The 20,251-nt window shown below is 39.1% G+C and overlaps 1 protein-coding gene across 5 annotated transcripts in view; it reads right to left on the reverse strand.

The window, feature by feature from the left end:
• Positions 1-5,253: 5,253 nt before the first annotated feature.
• The window catches only part of LOC309584562 (spindlin-Z-like), a 137,019-nt gene continuing 122,021 nt past the window's right edge, over positions 5,254-20,251 (reverse strand). For all 5 annotated transcript variants that reach the window (XM_082300640.1, XM_082300639.1, XM_082300642.1 and 2 more), the window contains 3 exons: positions 11,210-11,463; positions 9,994-10,227; positions 5,254-8,207 (listed from right to left, as the gene is read on the reverse strand). In XM_082300640.1, coding sequence (XP_082156766.1) covers positions 8,008-8,207; positions 9,994-10,227; positions 11,210-11,463 — 688 coding nt within the window. In that variant the 3' untranslated portion in view covers positions 5,254-8,007. The remainder of the gene's footprint in view (positions 8,208-9,993; positions 10,228-11,209; positions 11,464-20,251) is intronic.

The following is a 20,251-nucleotide window of genomic DNA, read 5'->3' on the forward strand; positions in this document are numbered from 1 at the left end:
TGGCTCACTGTTCTGTGCTTTGGAAAAGCCCTGAGCTGCCGGGAGAGGCAGCACAGGCAATCCAGCACCTCAGTGGCTCCGAAATGCAGCAAGTGATAGCTGTAAAGTTAATGTCAAAAGCAGAAGCAAAGAGGTAGAAATCCAGCCCAAACTCTGTGCCTTTATTCCTGTTTCTATATTCCTCCAGTCTCGAGAGAGACAGGAGAGGCTGTTCACAGAAGGGAAGGGAAGGCAAGAGCAAGAGGGGCGGGGCCAGCTGGGATCGGCCTTTTATTCGGGGGAAGGGAAAGGGGAGAGCTAGGGGTGGACCCGGGGTAACCAGACAATCGGACTCTGCTTTGGGGGAGTCCGTGCTACTTTCAAGTTTTACCCGCGCTTAGAACAAAGGGGATTCAGAGCACATGCAGGGACAAGTCCGGACATGTCTGGGCAGTCCCGGGGCTGGGCTGCACCTCGGGGGCAGGCAGCAACGGTGGGGTCGTGGTCTTTATCTCTTCCATGACACATCCCTGATAACTCCCTCCAGAGGGATATCTTCTGTTAATGGGCCATCAAGTCTCACTGCATGACGCACAAAATTACATCAGCCCATTGTGAGATGCTCTACCCAGAAGGAGGAACCAAGCATTCCATCCTGGATATAATCTGAGGTTTGGAACACCACAGCCAACCTTTCCTACTGGATTCCCAGAGGACATGAACTACATAGCCACCACTGGACCTTCAGAGGAAGACCAGACCTTTCTATAGGATCACCACTTCAACAGAACCACATCCAACACTTCAGGAGGACTGCAGCCACCATTTAATCAGACTGCTACCATCATCCTGACCAACTGGGTGTCAGGTTGTATCCTGACTGACAGTTTAAGCCAGTGTTTTCTGCCTTTGTTTTTAATTTTCCTATTAAATTGTAGTTCTGACTTGGAGTCTCCCGCTGGGTAATTTTCAAACTAGTACAGGGGTAATGTAGCAAAAATAGACACTTGCATAACTTGTTGTTGCCCTATTTCTCAATACTTTTGAGAATGAATCATATAGTAGATTTTTGTACTGTTTCTCCTATTAACATTGTTTGCTGTAATAGCTTAAAATGTTACTTTATTTTCTAAATCATTAAATTCATAAACATTTAAGTTAGATAACTGCTTTTCTAAGTTAAAAATGGCTAGAAGTCAGTACTGCAAAACCCAATTAATTAGAAGCTTTGTCAAGAACACAACAAACCATTCCCAGCACAGCTCCATTTGTAGATCAAAATGTTCATAAGGATAATTTAAGACGACATCTCAGAATCCAGTTAAAAGGTATATACCACATGTATATAGTTCTTCAGAATTAAAAATCAGCAGTCCAAACTCTTTGTGCAAAATGCATAAGGATCTTGTATTTCCTTACACATATTTAAAGGATTAGATGTCCTTTCAGAGCTGTCTTTCACACAAGTGTTATTAGATCTCTCCCCTCCCCAAACAGTGGCTATGTAAATTTTCATTGATTTAACTTGAATGTGCATTTAAAGTAGGATGAACTGTGCTTTAACTTGTGGTGTTTATCTTAATTTAACAAAAATATGTCTCTCAAATGTCAGGTCCAGGTGGAACACGCTAAAGAAAAAAGAAGGTTGCTCAGAGGTGCATATATGTCAGTATTCATTACCAGAGTCAACTTTGAACAGGGTAGTCTGGTAGGACCAGAGTAACAGTGAAACACCAAAAAGCATGGAGATGTTCAAAAAAATGATTTGTATTCAATGGAGTGACTTTTGCAAGTAAACGTAAGGATTATTTGGAGAGAAAAGCACCAAAATATATAGGTATTTAAATTGTCATAGTACAAAGGCCATTTACATTTTTTGCTCAAATGAAGTTATGTAAATCATGACAATGATTAAGAGGGACATGCAACGCAAAGCAGTAATTAACATCCAAGCGGAATAGTTTAGTGTTACGTATATACCAGCTTATTGACACCAGTGGGACCTCAGCTACATTGTTGTACATATACTGCTGCTATACTCCAAATCTGGAAGAGGAAATGAGGAATTCAGAGCAGTAAACTAGTAAAATGGGAAGAGTAAAGCCTGAAAAGAATGCTTAGAAGCTTGATAACTTCTCCCAGGCTGTCAATCCTAAAAATCACAGAATGGTTGAGGCTGGAACCTAGTCCACACCTTCTCCCCCCATCCCCAGCAGGGTCATCTGGAGCCAGTTGCTCAGGACCATGTCCAGACAGTTCTTCAAGGAGGGAGACTCCACAACATCTCCGGGCAAAATGTTGCAGTGCTCAGTCACCTTTACAGTAAAAAAATGCTTTTTTTGATGTTGAGATGGAAACTCTTGTGTTTTAGCTTGTGCCCATTGGCTCTTGACCTGTCACTAGGCACTACTGAGAAGAGCATGTCTCCCTCTTCTTCATTCCTTCCCATCAGGTATTTGTACGCAGTGGTGAGAACCTCTCTGAGTCTTCTCCAGGCTAAACACTCCCAGCACTCTCAGTGTGACCACCTACTCCTGACCCCTGGTAATATGGTTAACATAACTAATGCCATTAAGCAAATAGCCATTCTCTGTGACTGAACTGGGCACATATCAGTCCCCCTTTTCCCTCAGCAGGCCTTGAAGGTCCTGCGCACTAGGCAGACCTCTCCCCTTTCCTATCAGTCTCCAGGTTCCCAGGTGCCAGGCTAACTACTCTCCTCCTTACTGGCCTTGAAGGTCCCAGGCACCTGGCCAATGAGGTGGTTGTGACCCTGACACAGAACAGGGAAGCTTAGCAGCACACATATCACTGCCTATAAAATCAAGCAGTTAAAAGTCTTAAGTGGGACTTGGACTGAAACAGCTGCTGGACAGCAAAACTTGTGATCCTCCAGTGGTCAGGGATGCCTCCAACATCATCTGCTTCTACTGAGGATTTAGTGACTCAAATTCTTTTACATCTTTCAAGCCTAGATTATGATTGTTATATTGATATGGAAAGTCATGTATTGACCTGACATGCAGAGGATCCAGGTGATTAGAAACCATAAGCTAAGCTATGCCTTGAAATTCTGTGCTATGCTACTTATAAAATTGTGCTACACTGATTCTGCTTATTAAAACATCTATTCTACCCTGATCATACCATTCTATGCTGATCATAAAAGTCTGGTAAAAAATAAAACTTTAGTTGTAACTACAACTTAGTTTTATCATCATTCTGCCAAGGATTTCCAAGAGAACCTCTGTCCCCATAAAGCCAGGTGACACAGCCTCTCCTCATAAGAGATGCTCCAGTCCTTTAATCATCTTTGTGACTCTTCACTGGTCTCTCTCCATAAAGTCCATGACTCATACTGGAGGGCCCAGAACTGGACATGGTACTTTAGATGCAGCCTCACCAGTGCTGAGTAAAGGAGAAGGATCACCTTCCTCAACTTTCTGGCAACAATAGCCCAATGCAGTCCAGGATGCTGTTAGCCTTCTTTGCCACAAAGACACATTGCTGGCTCATGTTTAGCTTGGTGTCCACTAGGACACTACACACATACAGTCCTTTACCACAAAGCTGCTTTCCAGTTGGTGAGCCTCCATCATGTACTGGTGCATGGGGTTGTTTTTTCCCAGGTGTGGGACCTGGCACTTTCCCTTATTGAAATTCATGAGGTTCCTGTCAGTCCATTTCTCCAGCCTATCAAGGTACCTCTTGATGGCAGCACAACGCTCTGGTGTAGCAGCCACTCCTGCCAGTTTTGCATCATCTATGCACTTGCTGAGGGTGCACTCCTTCCCACTGTCCAGAGGTGTCGGCAACTTGGTGTCAAAAATATATTTTGGGCTATTCCTATAAGATTTTTTCCCCCTACAATCAGATTTCAGTATTCAAAGTCAAGCTTGGTAATTTACCTAAAACAACATAAAATAAGTGTTCATGGATTAGTATGAAATACCTAATGTGCCTCAAGGAAATTCACAGCATTGTGCTATTATTCTCTTCACTGCTCATCATGTCTATTTTTGGATAAATTCTACTTTTTTTTTTTTTTTAATTTAGTGAGTAAAATAAAATTCCAATTTTAGTTAAGCCCATTAATTCAAAGTAGTCAAATTTATCAGCTAAACACTGACAAATACTTCTACTCTTCCCTGCTGCTGAACTACTGCTTACAGTGTGAGCTAGTGTGTTCTGGAAATAAGACACTTCCTCACAGACTTGCATAAACCCCTGAGGGGGAATTTTTCTATTTTTTGGTGAAATACAATTTAAGCATTATGCTTTACCTCAGTGAAATTCTATCTTATTGACATTCATACTTACATGGGAAAAAAAAAATTGACTTAGCAAGCAAACTTATTTCATAGGGGAAAGCATTATACCAGCACACATGGCCCAACTTTAAAATACTAAGCGTTTTTAAATTAAAATACTGAAGAAACTGCTTCTTTGCAGTCTGAAGTCACATCACTACATTTTGCTCATGAGAATAAAATTTAAAGTCATGAGTTGCACATAAAGGATTTATTTTAAATGTTTTAAGGATAGAGTTACATCATAATTATAAAAATTACTTACAGAATTAAGTAACAGATTTAAAGTGTTCATACTTCTAAATGCAAAGAAAATAAAAATAATGAAACCAAGCTCTAAAGATGAAGTCACTACCTAATTTTAAAATGTGAACACGAAGACCTTTGAACTATACACATACCAAGAACCATTCAAATTGCACTAATGATATAAAATACAAAATGCACAACATTTTCAAGGAACCAGAAACTGTTTTTTACCATAATTATTTTTCCCTGAATAAACTGTAATTTATTCTATTTGAAGATAAATCCTCCATTTTAAAGAATTAATTTAAAGAAGATGTATACCTATTGTAATAAATAGGATTTTCCCCAAAGTATTTCAGTCTTTATGTAGTCCCACTTAATTTAGGGTTTGGCATTCAAAAGAAAAAAAATTCAGTGTTTTACTTATCAATTATGATTTTATTTATTCTTGAACAGAATACATGGTCCCTTCAAATGCTGTATGACACATACAACTGGAAAATTACCTTTTGTTGGAACTATGTTTGCCTCACCAGTGCATTTAATCCTATTAACAACCATTCAAACAGCACAATAAGGAAATTCACAAAAAACTGAACACAAAATAAAAACAGAACAAACCCCAAACCTAAACATTATAACATGCAACTTCAGTTTGTTACATTGAATGTTCTAACCTTCTAAGCATGCAAAAAAGGATGGTCTGCATTTAAGGTGGTTTTTTTTCCTTTTAAAAAGTTTTCCATGGCAGCTTGACATCATGCACACACAATATACAACAATACTACAGCAGGTAAATGAGAGGCCAATAACTTTTATACAATGATCCATGGCTTGTGTCATCACAAGACCTATGATAAATTTGGAAAGTAATGTTGAACCCCTAGAACAAGGGACCAACATGTAGTTACTAGGGTAATGCAAGCACTGCATGCAGATCTGAAACATGAGCCTAAAATAAGCCCAAAGCAGATGGCAGGGAGTGGAATTAGTCTCAAGTCTCAAAAAGGTGGTTTAAGCTATTAAAAAAAACAACCACAAAACCAAAAACACCCCTCCACACAAACCTTAAGAAAAAAAAAGATGAAAAGAAAAAACCCATGCAACAGACAATGGGGACATCTAAAAACAACCATAAAATTTGACAGTATATACTGTATAGATTATATTCTAATTAGCAAAATATGTGGTGTATTAGAGTGGCTCACATAAAAACCCACAAATGCAAGCCAAATGCTAAAAATGTTCCGGTAGAGCTAAACCTCAAATATTTCAAAACAAACCTTGCTGTTACATCCTTAGATGTAAAGCCCAAAAGTCATTGTACTAAGTTATTCGTGTATTTTGTGTGTAATCAATACACTCATTCTTGTGCCACAAATATCAACTTGGGCTCATGGAGCCAGGCTCAGCTTTGAGATTTACATGCAGGACTCTTAAGAGTCAATAGAAAGCACATAACAGATCTGCAGGATGAAAGCTCTGTGTTGCAAATCTGCTCGTTTTGTTCAAAACACAATGAAAATTTACTGACTCGGTGCTTAAAGACTAGATTGAGAAGTTGTGAACTGAAAGACAATAGCCTGCCTTTGGTTGCCCATGATGAAATACAGGATATAATGCAATATAGTAGCAAGGGACAAAGAATTAAGATACCATATTTATACAGTATTACCATTTAACAGCATAATGAGGCACAAGCCTTAAGGCTAAAGTATGAAATCAGGCAAAAAAAATGGACAGAAAAGGACTTCAGCCACTGAGTCTTTGATATTAAGAATACCCACAATAGAGGTCAGACCTCTGATCTCTGATTAGCAGTATCTCTCCTGCATCCTTCCACTAACATCATAAGGTTGGATATCTATGTATTCCTTCTTTCCATCAATAGGGTTGACTGTATTCACATTCTTCACATACTGTATTTCTGTGAAGCAGTGGTTTGAAGCTTGTAGAGTTCTGCTTCAACATGAAAATTTTGTTGCTGTGCTGATCCTCAGTATGATTATGATGCTTTTAAAAGTTGCTATTCTTAAAAAAAACCCAAATACACTAACCTTGATTTACAACTATCTTGCAAGATTAAAACTAAAAGGATTCTGCTGTTGTGGGCTGTTATTTTCATCCACAATCTAATGCAGATGACTGAACCACTGAGACAGCCTATAGCTCTCATTTGATAGTACACCACTGGCATGCAAAACTAGTGTTTATAGAATGAAATTTATGTTAATGGCATACCTCAAAGCAAGTACACCACAAAAGGCAACAACAGGTTTAAACCGTAGATTTGTCTGGACACTCCTTACATGAAAAAGCCAAAAATAGAATACATGGACATGATGCTTTCTTGAACCAAAATGTTTAAAACAATAGCAAACCCCAACACAAAACAAAGGAATACAGCAGACTGAGGAGAAGGCAACAAATGCTTCTCCTTCTCTAAAGGAGGTCCTCAGTGTAAAAGGACCCCCTCCCCCATAAACTTGTATTTACCATGTAAAAGATTAACTAATACTAGGTTTCTAAGTCCACACACAAACATCCAGGTTGCTAGGTTCTGATATTAAATGAGACTACTAATTGCCAATGTGTAGTCCAAAGTCTGCTTAAGTAGCATTATATACTGTTAAACTTGTGGCACCAAGCATTTGTATTCTGCTATGAAATGTGTATTAACAAAACAGAGCATAACATTTAGGATTAAAGGCAGCTTTGTTGTGGGTATTTTACTGGTTCCTACAACTTGTAAACACAGGCCCTTAACCTGCATTTTCTAATTAACTGGATATACAGATTAAATATATTTTTATAGTTTAAAGCCTTTTCACTGAAAGGTGCATAAGTCAAACACGATATCCTACTGCCCTGTGACGAGTAAAAACGCACAAGTATTTTCATGTACTGCAAGTTCTTAAAAAACTTAATTTGAAACAAAGAGTAGAAACACAGTAAATTGATGTTACTTGGGTTAGACACTCCTTACTGCTGCACAAACTGTTTAAACCTTTCAGAAAAGTCACCTCTGTCCCAACCCAGAAAACAAGGACTGCCAGTAGCCAAGAAATTAAATTTAATGTTGTAAAAGAAGGCATATGGAAAATAGCAAACTACACTTGCATGTGGCAGTTGAACAGGTGATGCAAGGTTGAAGAAAAAGTTAATCTAAGAAAAAATCTAGATTACAATACTAGATTGACTTCACACAGCTTGAATTTGCAACTCTTCTTTGCTTTTAACTCCCTACCACCCAAATATATTGATTTCCTTCAAGAAAAGGAGCTCTCTTGCAAAAGATGTGTCATGTTCACATAAATTTGTATTATTCAGAACAAAACAGAGTTGCTGGCAGAGATTGTGGGTTCGCAGGGACATTTAAGCTTTCATTCAACTGAAAAACAGTCAAGTCTGTGTCTACAAATTTTACATTTAATACTTCCACAAATTTGGCAGAAGTTCATGATGACGTCTAGGATGTCTTCACCAAATCATAGACATAAATATGGAAATCATCATCAAACTTGATGAAATAGACAGATGGTTTAGCTTCAACTTGATGAATGACCATGCCAGTCCGTTTTGAGCCATCTTCTTTGGCATATTCCACTTGTTTGCCTACCAGGCTGTCTACAACTTCACCTGGTTCTCGTTCTGCAGGAGGTGAATCATCTGTAATATGAAAATACAATGTACTTTGGTAGACATTTATGGATTTTTTCCCAATATACAAAACTGCAGACTTCTATTTAAGAAACAGTCAAGTTTAAAATGCAAAGTATGTCTAAAACGAGTTGTTTAGACAAATGCTTAACTATTGCCATGCTTCTAGAGAGTAGTCACAGATTTTATTTTTTTAAGTAATACAGTCTTCACTTTTATGAATTAAAAATTAGCACTTCAATTGGTTAGAAAAGTAAATCTTTTGACATGAAGATCTACACACCAATTACAGAAAATGTTTGTAGATAATTGAATTTGAGCCCCCAGCAGAACAAGGCACTGAGTATATTTAACAGAAAGGCAGGTGTACTAGAACTCACGCACTATCCATAATGTCAATGCAAATGTCATTGCAACAAAACCACATCTTCCAACCTAAGTGTAACCTCTTTAATCAATAATGGTGTTAAAAGGAGTTTTCGGTTTCACACTAGAATGGATACTGTTGAGAAGTTTAATTTTATTATTTGCTTTTCTAGAAAAATCTACCCAGAAGTATCCTTTAAGACACAATTTGCGTTGTCTGTAAAGGATCCAAATTCAGGGAAGGTAGCTCATAGTTTGGAGTGTCTTAGAAACAGAGGTAAGTAATCATAGAATATCCTGAGTTGGAAGGGACCCACAATAGATAGGAAAAAAGAACACATTACAAACTTTATTCTTAAATATTAAAAGCATAAGTATTTTTACTTATTTTTCTAAGAAAGAAGAAAGCAAAGCAGAATTTTAAAAGTAATTGCAAGGTATTTTGGGGTGCCAAGTCTGAAAGAGCTTGCTTTGGTTTTTTTACGATAGGAAAGTCAGTTTTTCCATTAACATTTGTGGCTCCCTCTCAGGCCACAGATAAGTTTCTTTTTGTTAGGCTGGAAAAAATCTAAAACCATAGGATTACTACAGAGGTTATGCAAATAAGTGCCACTTGTTTACTCAGCCAGTGCTAGATCTGAAGGAAGACAGTCTCAGAAACTCTATGAATTAATTTTAAATAATATTTATGTAGTGCACTGCATAATTACTGTTTGGCTATCAAATTAATGATTTCCTTTAAAGCCAAAATTGCCTCTCTGTCAGAGAAGCACTTTTGAGGCACAGGACAGAAATGAGAGTACAATATTATTGACAAACTTTTTTCTTCTTTTTTTTTTTTTATATTAGCTAAAGTCCCTTGAACAACACTAATTCTGCAAAAATATTTATAGGAAAAAAGCCAATAACTTTCACTTTAAAAAATGAAGAAAAAATATTCCTCCTAACCTATTGAAATTTTTTCCTGTTTATAAGTTTAAATGTGAGAGAAAATGAGTTTTCAAAAGATTACTGCTTCTTTCCTCCAAGAAACTATTCAAAAGCTTTCCAAACTGAAGATGCTTACCCAAACTAAATTAACCTATTTTGGTTAGCCCCAAAATATTATTTTTATAACAAGTGCTTCAAAAATACAACTCCTTGATTTGTGACACTTCTATAAGAAAATAACAATGGATATCAGAATAAGAAATTATAATGGAAAAGGATTTTCCAGTATTTATTGCATATTTCACCACCAACTCAAGGAAAATATTTCAGAAATTGTTTAATACAGATGTTTTTTCAGTTGTGCTGTAACCTTTGCCAGTTTTGATGCTGAAAAAAGATACTTGTTTGTTAACTCTCTTTTCCATACATAACCCATAAGCTGTACAATAATACAGAGAGATGCCACTTTTCAGAAGAAAAAAGCAACCACTCTACTTACTGGAATCGGGCATAATGCGAAGGTCACCTTCTTTATAGTCATCTAAGAGTTGGTACATATACAACACAGGATCTTTCTCGTAGGTAATATAAAACCATGTGTTCATAATAGGAGCTCGAGCCAAGACCATCCCCCTCCATTCATCTTTTGAGCCATCCTCTGTCTCAAACATATGTTCCACAGCTTTGCCAATCATTGTGTCTGCCAGGTGGGCATCACTAATTCGAGATGAAGCTGAAATGGTAGCAGTTCATAAGTATGTCCATTCAAAAAGTATAGAAATAAGTCTTTACAAAAAATAATCTTTATCCAGATTCATGAATAAATTAATTTGAAAGTTAGTCAATTCACATAAAAACCAAATAATGTCCATTTCAGAGAGTTGAAGACCAAAGAACAGCAGAACTTGAAGAATTATTTTAACATGTTTAAACTCTTTGTTGACATTTTCCATCATTGCACCCCCCCCAATCAAACTATCATAATGCAAGGTAAAGGGCAACCAATATAAGCCACAGCAAGGAATAGCATCTGTATTTTAAATATTTGTATTGAAGGGGGGGAGGAGGGAAGGAAGAGAGGCTAAATCACAGAGCAGCTGTATGAAGTTATTAATGAAGGTGTTAGGTTTGGTTACCCCTAACCCTATTCTAGAGACTGCTACTGATTTCTTTGCAGTCAGGAAACCCAAGAATTTATTCCATTCAGAAATAAGTAATTATTAGGGTAAACTTTGAACTTTACAGTTTGGAAACACCTGCAGTTTAACAATTCAGTGCTAATTATAGAAAAACAACAAAGCCTTGTTACTAGTCAAGTTATTTAACTTAGAAAATGCTTTTTTTCCCTCTGCTTGTATTAATACCTAGGGAAAGCACATGAAAAAAAAACCCAACCAAACACATAATTACTGTCAAACAAACACAAGACAGCATAGCCAGGACATTTCTCAGCTGGCTCAGAGTTTAAATTTTAATAGAAATATCGACACTACATGTCATTAGGGATAAGACTCTCAAAAAGAAAACCCACAGTTTTCTGCATACCATTTAAAGACAAGAGACAGCGCTAATCTCTCTGCTATCATCAAAACTTTGTGAACTAAAAAAAATAAAAACTGAACAGAGCATTTATATTATTTGCCATGTACTGAAAAGTAATTTAATAAAGTTTAAATGTTCTGACAACATATGCATATATAGAAAAAACCTCTTACCAACTCTGTCTGGAAGGACTTCAAGTGCTGAAACTCTTTCGTCTTTGTGCAGTTCTAGTCCATACACACAATCAAATCCATCATACTTTATAAGATAGAGGGAGGGATTTACAGGAACTTGATCAAGAACTGTGCCCTTCCATTGTGTTACAGGTCCACTCCCTTCTCTCCAGCCATGCTGTATTCTGCAGCCTACAATGTTTCTTCGTGGCTGAGAAATAGGTTTGCTTGGTCCAACATTGTTTCTATGCTTTCTGTACACAGATACAAACAGAACATTAAACAAGTACATACTCAAAATTCTACTTTGGACAAGAGCTGCATGCTTTAAAAAGGCAATATATTATTATTATATATTAATGTAAGATACATTAATTTCTAAAATACAGCTTAGTGCACCTTATTCAAATTACGGTATAAAGAATCCTACATTGCCCTGGAAAAAGAAAAAAAAAAACACACTGAAAAGTAGTGGAACACTTTCAATATTTTGTATAAGGTTGCTTTCATAATAGTAGTTTCTAAAACTAGTTTTCTTAAGCCAAAAGAACTATTTTAGACATTGCTAAACAGAACATCAAAAGTAAAACTTGCTTGTTGAAACTCTAAATCAGCTCTGAAAGAGCAATGTCACCTAATAGTATATACTTTTGCTACCTTGTTGCTCTCTGCAGAATGGTAAACATAATTCTCTCACCCCAGTAGGAAGAATTCAGTGGAAACATGAGTGGTGGTTGATCAAAATTCTTCAGAGCATTTGTTTTCCCTAACCTGTGTTGTCATCTGAAGGAAATTTCACTTCCCTCTGCACTTACAGATATCTTTAAGTGTTTTTAAAGGCACATGGTAGCAACAACATTTTTCTAACATTCCTTTTTAGTACAAGAAAAATTATATGCAAAGGTGACAGCAAGAGAAGTGATACTCTTTAAAGCAGATAATAGATTAAATATACTTTTTACCCTTCCTCATTTTTGTAATCTAACTTGCACAGGAAGATTCCTTCTGGTAAATGGCAGTTGCTCTGATAAACAGTCATGTAAGCTATTTGACAGTTTCAACCCACTAAAACAGTGTTACACAAGTTTTATTCTATTGAGTTAAATAAACCCAAACAGTAACTTGACATTTGTGAATACAACATACGAAGAAACATGAACATTATGACATTACATTGGTGATAAATGTATATTATCATCTTTATTTTAGCATGTTACAATATGCATATTCATTCCTAAAGTGATATTTAGTGGGTTGCCTGATTAAAATTCTCATGAATGTTAGCTAATTCCAAAATAAATTTCTGGATTAATTACCAGTTATAGTACTCTTCATTTATATGGCAATATACACATCAGAAGCATGCTTAAAAGCAACATCTAAAAAAAGAAAAATCAGTTGCAGAAAACAACATCCATCCTTAGATTAGTGACAATGACCAAAGAAATATGTCTCTAGGAACAATGAAAGCTCAAAGAACAGCCCATGTATGATAGAGATCCAAAAGACACAAATAGCAATCTCATCAATGAAGTCACATAATGAGTCTTAAAAACCAATAAAAACAGTATATAAAATTACTAATGCTGAAGATGTAATAATAACTCTATTAAAAACAAGATGTATAATTCCTTCAGCAGCTTGTCCCACCTCAAGACTTTCATTCTCCATGAAAGTCTTAGCAGAGTTTCACAGTATCTTTTGTCAAATTTAACTTCTGTGATGATTTAACCTGATTAAGGAAGTCAGTCTGCATTCACAATTTATCTTGTCAAAGTTAGTAGTATTATAGAAATGCTAATCTCTTCCTGTTAAGAGGAACTCCTCTGCAGAGTTGGTTCTAATTTTCCACAGCAACTTGAACATACATTCAAATACTCATTCTTGCTCAAGTCTTACTTTAAAAAAAAATTATAATAGTCTCTGAAAAGTTTTATTCTGAATAAATGAGATGAAAAATCTGGTTCTTGGGCACAATGAAAATGACTTTATTTTGCATGCAAATAATGTATTTAATTTTAATGAATCGCAATTCCATTTTAAGGCATCCTTACAGAATAAAACCAACTGCTAATGAAGCTAAAAAGTTAGTTGAAAACGGTAAAATAATACTGCTCATGTTTAACCACACAGTTAATTTCACTTTCTGCTTATAAATCATAACATTTAAATTTGCACAATTAAGTGAAAAGCTTCAGTCACTTAAAAAAATATGATGAAAAAAAGCTACGCAAAACAGTTCAATTTGGTCACTGCCTTTTAAAACACCTTGAAGAGAGCAAAAAGCATCATAAATGCAATTACAAATCAAGCAGCAGCTAGGTATACTTGCAGTTCAAGTTTTCCTTTGTTTGAAGGCTGGTACTACTGGACAGCCACTCATTGTCATTTGTATTGCTATTTGTTATAGCAGGAAATATGATTTTCAAACAAATAAATTGCCAAAGAAGAACTATTTTTGCTTGCTACTGAACATGTCATAAGAAAGAAAATAGATTTCTAACTGACTACAAACAACAGAATCATAGAATGATCAGCCTTTAAAGATAATTTAAATCCAATTCTTCTATCCCCTGCTATGGACATCTTTCATTAAATCAGGTTGCCCAAAGCCCCATCCAAACTGACCATGAACACTTTTCAATGATGGGGAATCCACAGCTTCTCTGGGCAACCTATTCAAGTGCCTCACAACCCTCATCATAGGAAATTTCTTCCTGATGTCAAATCTAAACCTACCCTCTTTCAGTTTAAAACCATTGCCCTTAGTCCTGTCAATACAGACCCTGGTAAAAAGTCTCTCTTTGTCTTTTCATATAAGCTCCTTTTATATATTGAAAAGCAGCAATAAGGTCTCCCCAGAGCCTTCTCTTCTCCAGGCTGAACAACCCCAACTCTCTCAGCCTGTCATCATAGGAGAGGTGTTCCAGTCCTCTGATTTTATTTTCATGGCCCTCCTCTGGACCCACTCCAACAGGTCCACATCTTTCTTGTACTGGGGACCTCAGAGCTGGATGCAGTACTCCAGGTGGGGTCTCATTAGAGCAGACAGAATCACCTCTCTTGACCTGCTGGCCACACTTTTTTGATTCAGCCCAGGATACAATTGGCTTTCTGGGCCACAAGCACACATTGTCAACTCATTCAATTTTTCATTCACCAGTACCAAGTCCTTCTCTACAGGGCTGCTCTCAATCCATTCATCCCCCAGTCTGTATTGATACTGGGGATTGCCCTGACACAGGTGCAGGACCTTGTACTTGGCCTTGTTGAACTTTATGAGGCTCACATGGACTCAACCTTTCAGGGTCCCTCTGGATGGCATCCCTTCCCACAAGTGAATCAACTGCTCTGTTCAGCTTGGTATCATCCATAAACTTGTTGCAGGTGCACTCAATCCCACTATCATAGAATCATAGAATTGTTTGGGTTGGAAGGGGACCTTGAAGATCATCTAGTTCCAACCCCCTGCCACAGGCAGCGACACCTTCAACTAGACCTTGTTGCACATAGCCCCATCCAACCTGGCCTTGAACACCTCCAGGGATGAGGCATCTATTACGGTATCCCCCAGCCATAGGGAGGAGAGATCCAAAAGGCAGGAATTGTTCAGCAAGATTCATCTATTTAATTATTTTACAAACTCTTTTATAGACTTTTTCTTCATAGTCTAATTGGTCAAAGGATCAGCCACCCCTTGGAGTGATTGGCTAAAATCCTAAAACATCCATTTTCAAAATATTTTTCTACTGTACCATAAACAAATCTCTGCAAGGTCGCAGGTGTTCATAGTTTATAGAACTCTGCTACTATCTTCCATGAGAGAGAAAAGTATCTCACAACACTGGAAAGAAGCAAGAGAAATTCTTGCTAGCTGTATTTTTGTATCCACAGGCATCCACAACTTCTCTGGGCAAACTGTTCCAATTCCTCACCACCCTCACAGTAAAGAATTTTTTCCTAATATCTAATCTAAACCTACTCTCAATTTAACCCATTCCCCCTTGTCCTGTCACTACATGCTCTTGTAAATAGTCTTGCCCCATGTTACCTGCAAGCTCCCTTCAGGTACTGGAAGGCTGCAATTAGGTCACCCAAAAGCCTTCTCTTCTCCAGGCTGAATAATCCCAATTCTCTCAGCCTTTCCTTGTAGAAGAGGTGCTCCATCCCTCTAATCATCTTTCTGGCCTTGTCTAGACTCGCTCCAACAGGTCAATGTCTTTCCTGTGCTAGGGACCTCAGAGCTGGATGCAGCACTGCAGGTGGGGTCTCACGAGAGCAGAGTAGAGGGGCAGAATCACCTCCCTTGACCTGCTGTCCACACTTCTTTTGATGCAGCCCAGGATATAATTGGCTTTCTGGGCTGCCAGTGCATGTGGCTGGCTCATGTCCAGCTTCTCATCCACCAGCACCCCCAAGTCCTTCTCTGCAGGGCTGCCTCTCCATCTGTTCATCCCCCAGCCTGTATTGATACTGGGGTTTGCTCTGACCCAGGTGCAGCACCTTGTACTTGGTCATGTTAAACCTCATGAGATTCCCATGGGCCCCCTTCTTGAGCCTGTCTTGGTCCCTCTGGATGGCATCCTGTTCTTCAGGTGTGTCAACAGTACTATTTTGTTGATAATGAACACTACTGGTTCCAGTATGGACCCTTAAGGGACACCACTCATTACTGGTTTCTACCTGGACATAGAGCTGTTGACTTTGAATGCAGCCATTAGCCAATTCCTTATCCATCTAACAGTCCATCTATCAAACCCGTCTCTCCAATTTAGAGGCGAGAATAAGTCCACAATAGATAACATCAGTTGCTCTTCCCTTGTCCACCGATGCAGTCACCCCATCATAGAAGGCGACTAGATTAGTCAGGCACAACTTGCCCTTGCTGAAGCCATGTTGGCTGTCTCTAATCACCTCCCTGTTTTCCATATGTTTAAACATGTCTTCCAGGCAGATATGTTCCATGATCTTACCGGGCATGGAGGTAAGACTGACTGGTCAGTAGTTCCCAGGGAACTCCTTACTACCCTTTTCAAAAATGGGTGTGTAATAACCATGACCAGTATACTTCCATATAATAGTCAACTTTCTCAAACCTCTTTTTATACCAATAGTATGTTGTTTCTGTGATAAGCACAGGAACACAAGTATGTAAATTTTGAGATGGCATAATAAGAAAATCCAAAATGTTTCCCTTCTGTTTTATTAGAATTATCCTTAAAATTTCACAGTTTTGTTCCTAAAGAATGGAATAACATTTCAAAGCCCTAGACATTCAATATTTAAGTTGCCATACATACATAAAACACACAGAGCCAGGAAAAGCAGATAACACCAAGTCCTGAAAACAATTCCTGATGCTTCAGTTATGCACTCATTGTAAAAGGCCCTTCAATTCCACTAAGTTTCAGATCCTCTTATTTCAAAGAAATTATAGAATCATTTAGGTTGAAAAACCTTCAAGATCACTGAGTTCACCTGCAAACCTAACACTGCCAAGTCCACCACTAAACCACGTCCCTAAGCAACACATCTACACATTTTTTCAATACCTCCAAGGATGCTGACTCCAACACTTCCCTGGGCATCCTGTTCCAATGCTTGAAAACCTTTTCACGAAAGAATTTTTTCCTAATATCCATTTTAAACCTTCCCTGGCTCAACTATTGCTTGTTATTTTGGAGAAAAGACCAACACCCACATAACTACAACCTCTTTTCAGGTAGCTGTAGAGTGCTATAAGGTCCCTCTGAGCCTCCTTTTCTCCAGGCTAAACAATCCCAGTTCCCTCAGGTGCTCCTCATAAGACTTGTGCTCTAGACACTTCCCCAGCATTTTTGCCCTTCCCTGGACACACTCCAACACCTCAATGTGTTTTTTGTAGTGAGGTGCCCAAAACTGAACACAGTGCTCAAAGTGCAGCCTCACCAATGCCAAGTACAAGGGGACAACCACTTCCCTAGTCCTGCTGGCCACACTATTGCTGATATAAGCCAGGATGCCACTGGCCTTCTTGGCCACCTGGGCACACACTGGCTCATGTTCAGCTGGCTGTCAACCAACACTCCCACATCCTTTTCTGCCAGGCATCTTTTCAGACACTCTTCCCCAAACCTATAGGGTTGCATGGGGTTTGTCAGGATCTAAGTGCAGGACCCGGCACTTGGCCTTGTTGAACCTCAAACAATTGGCCTTGACCCATCGAATCAATCTGTCCAGATCCCACTGTAGAGCCTTTCTACCCTCCAGCAGATCAACACTCTCAGCCAACTTGGTGTCATCTGCAAACTTGGTGAGCATACACTTGATCCCCTTGTCCAGATCATTGATAAAGATATTAAACAGGACTGGTCCCAATACTGAGCCCTGGGGATGATGCCGAATTGATTTTTGCCTTTTTTTCTTTTATATATTTTCTATATTCTTTACACATATATTTGTAGCTCTGTAGACTATCATAGTTTTTGTAGCTAGCATTTTACCTACTCTATTAGACATAAAGACAAAATAAATTCCCCAGCAGCTCCAAGCTGGGGGTCCAAGGTTAGATTTTCTGGGAAGCCAAGGTTGAAACTAGCTCTCCGAGACACATTTTCATAAACTAAGTTTAGTTCCTATCTAAAAGAAGGGGAATTCAAAGAGGGTTGAACCGGGGGAGAATTACCTCACCAGTTATGTCTCTAATTGGGGATTTTTGCCATATATGCTAATTTGCTAAACATATAAAAAATTGTATACACATTATGCTACGTGTGCATCTTCTGCGTTTTCCACCTGGCGAACTGTGCAACTAAGGATCCTTATAAAGGTAACCCCTTTTTATCACCTAACTGTGTCTGGCTCATGATTTTAGGACCAGCAAAAAGGCATCAGGGAACCCCACTAGTGACCAGCCACCAACTGGATTTAATTCCATTCACCACCACTCTTTGGGCCTGGTCATTTAACTGGTTTTCCACTCAGTGAAGAGTTCACCTGTCCAAGTCTTGCAAGCCAGTTTCTCCAGAATGCTGTGGGAAACGGTGTCAAAAACTTTACTGAAGTTCAGGTAGGAAACATCCACAGCCTTTCCCTTGTCTGCCAAGTGGGTCACCTTGTCATAGGAGATAAGGTCAAACAGGACCTGCCTTTCATAAACCCAAGCTGACTGGATGCGATCAATTGGTTGTCCTGTACGTGCTGCATGATGGCACTCGAGATAATCTGTTCCATAACATTCCCCAGCACCAAGGTCAGGCTGACAGTCCTGTAGTTCCCTGGATCCTCCTTCCAGCCCTTCTTGTAGATGGACATTCCATTTGTGAACTTCCAGTCAACTGAGACCTCCCCACTTAACCGGGACTGATGGTAAATGACTGAAAGTGGCTTAATGAGTACTTTCACCAGCTCCCTCAGTACCCTTGGATGGATCCCGTCCTGCTCCATAGACTAGTGCATGTCTAAGAGGTGTAGCAGGTTGCTGACCATTTCCCCTTTGATTATGGGGGTCTCATTCTGCTTCCTGCCTGTCTTCCAGGTCAGTGGGCTGGGTACCCTGAAAACAACTGGTCTTGCTATTAAAGACTGAGGCAAAGAAGACATTCAGTACCTTGGCCTTTTCCTCATCTTTTGTCATTATGTTTCCCTCCACATCCAATAAAGGATGGAGATTCTCCTTAGCCCTCCTTTTGTTGCTAATGTATTTATAGAAACAGTTTTTATTTTCTTTTACAGCACTAGTCAGATTAAGTTCTAGTTGGGCTTAGGCCCTTCTAATTTTCTCCCTGCACAACCTCTTAACATCCTTGTAGTCCTCCTGAATTGACTGCCCCTTCTTCCAAAGGTCATAAACTCTCAGTTTTTCCCTGAATTCCAGCCAAAGCTCTCTGTTCAGCCAGGCTGGTCTTCTTCCCCGTCAGCTTATCTTTCAGCACACTGGGATGGCCTGAACCTTTAAATTTCCTTCTTGAAGAATGTTCAGCCTTCCTGGACTCCTTTGCCCTTCAGGGCTACCTCTCAAGGGGCTCTTTTCAACCAGGCCCCTAAACAGGCCGAAGTGTGCCCTCCACAAGTCCAATGTGGCAGTTCTGCTGACTCCCCTCCTTACTTCTGCTACACCAAGCAGGAACTTGTCACCATTGTCCCCTATCGCTCAAGTCACCACATTCTGCCAAGCAGAGACAGGATAGGAAATCTTCCATATCATATGTCCTGTCTGCCTGACAGCCCTGCCCCAGGGAAGGTAGGGGGAAATTCCAGTAGTCTCTCTTTCACTCTCCCTGATACTCCTTAACAACCTACTCACCACATCATAGAGCTCTGTCACTAAGCGGAGGAGTTCCTCTACCTGGGTGCACTCCTCTACCTGAGTGCACCTCCCCCAGTTGTGCTCACTGCTGCTGTCCAGTACTGACATAAGAGTAGGATATGCCCTGCAGCCCGACACCTGGGTAACAGTGTCTTCCCACCAGAGCTCTGTCTGGAAAGATGCATCATTCGTCGTGGGTGCAGAGTTTAGAGTGCTCATAGCCTTCTGCCAGCTGGATACCATTGCTCCCTGGTTGAGTTGGCAGAGCTACAGTACCTTTTTTGCATGCCCTTCCCTGCAAACTTCCCTGTTGGCTTGCCCTGGTCACTAGCACTCCCTAGGGGCTTCTTTCATACGGGGGTAGGGGGGTTGGCCACCATTGCTCCTGGCCCCACCCAGATGTTGTCAGCAGCTGTAGCACAAGCTGTGGACTCCTGGTGGCTCTTGTGGCTCCCCCAGGTTCAGGAACCCCCCATATGCTATGGATCATGCTGGCACCAGAGCTGCTCATCTTGGTGATTAAGTATTTATCTTGAAGACACTAAGCTGATAAGTAAAGTCTTGTTACATGAAAAAGTTTTATTAGCAGAACCAGATCATGGAAAGTTCAAAGAAATTTAGAAAAGAGTACAAATGAAGCAGAGTAGCAATGGTCAGTACAATTTCTATATTTCATGGAACCATGTAGAAAAATTAAAAATAGGGCCTGAATTAGAATTTTGATACTATTACAGACTGTCACTAACAGGGGATCA

The sequence above is a fragment of the Coloeus monedula genome, assembly GCF_965178545.1.
Source record: "Coloeus monedula genome assembly, chromosome: W".
NCBI classification, from domain to species: Eukaryota; Metazoa; Chordata; class Aves; order Passeriformes; family Corvidae; genus Coloeus; species Coloeus monedula.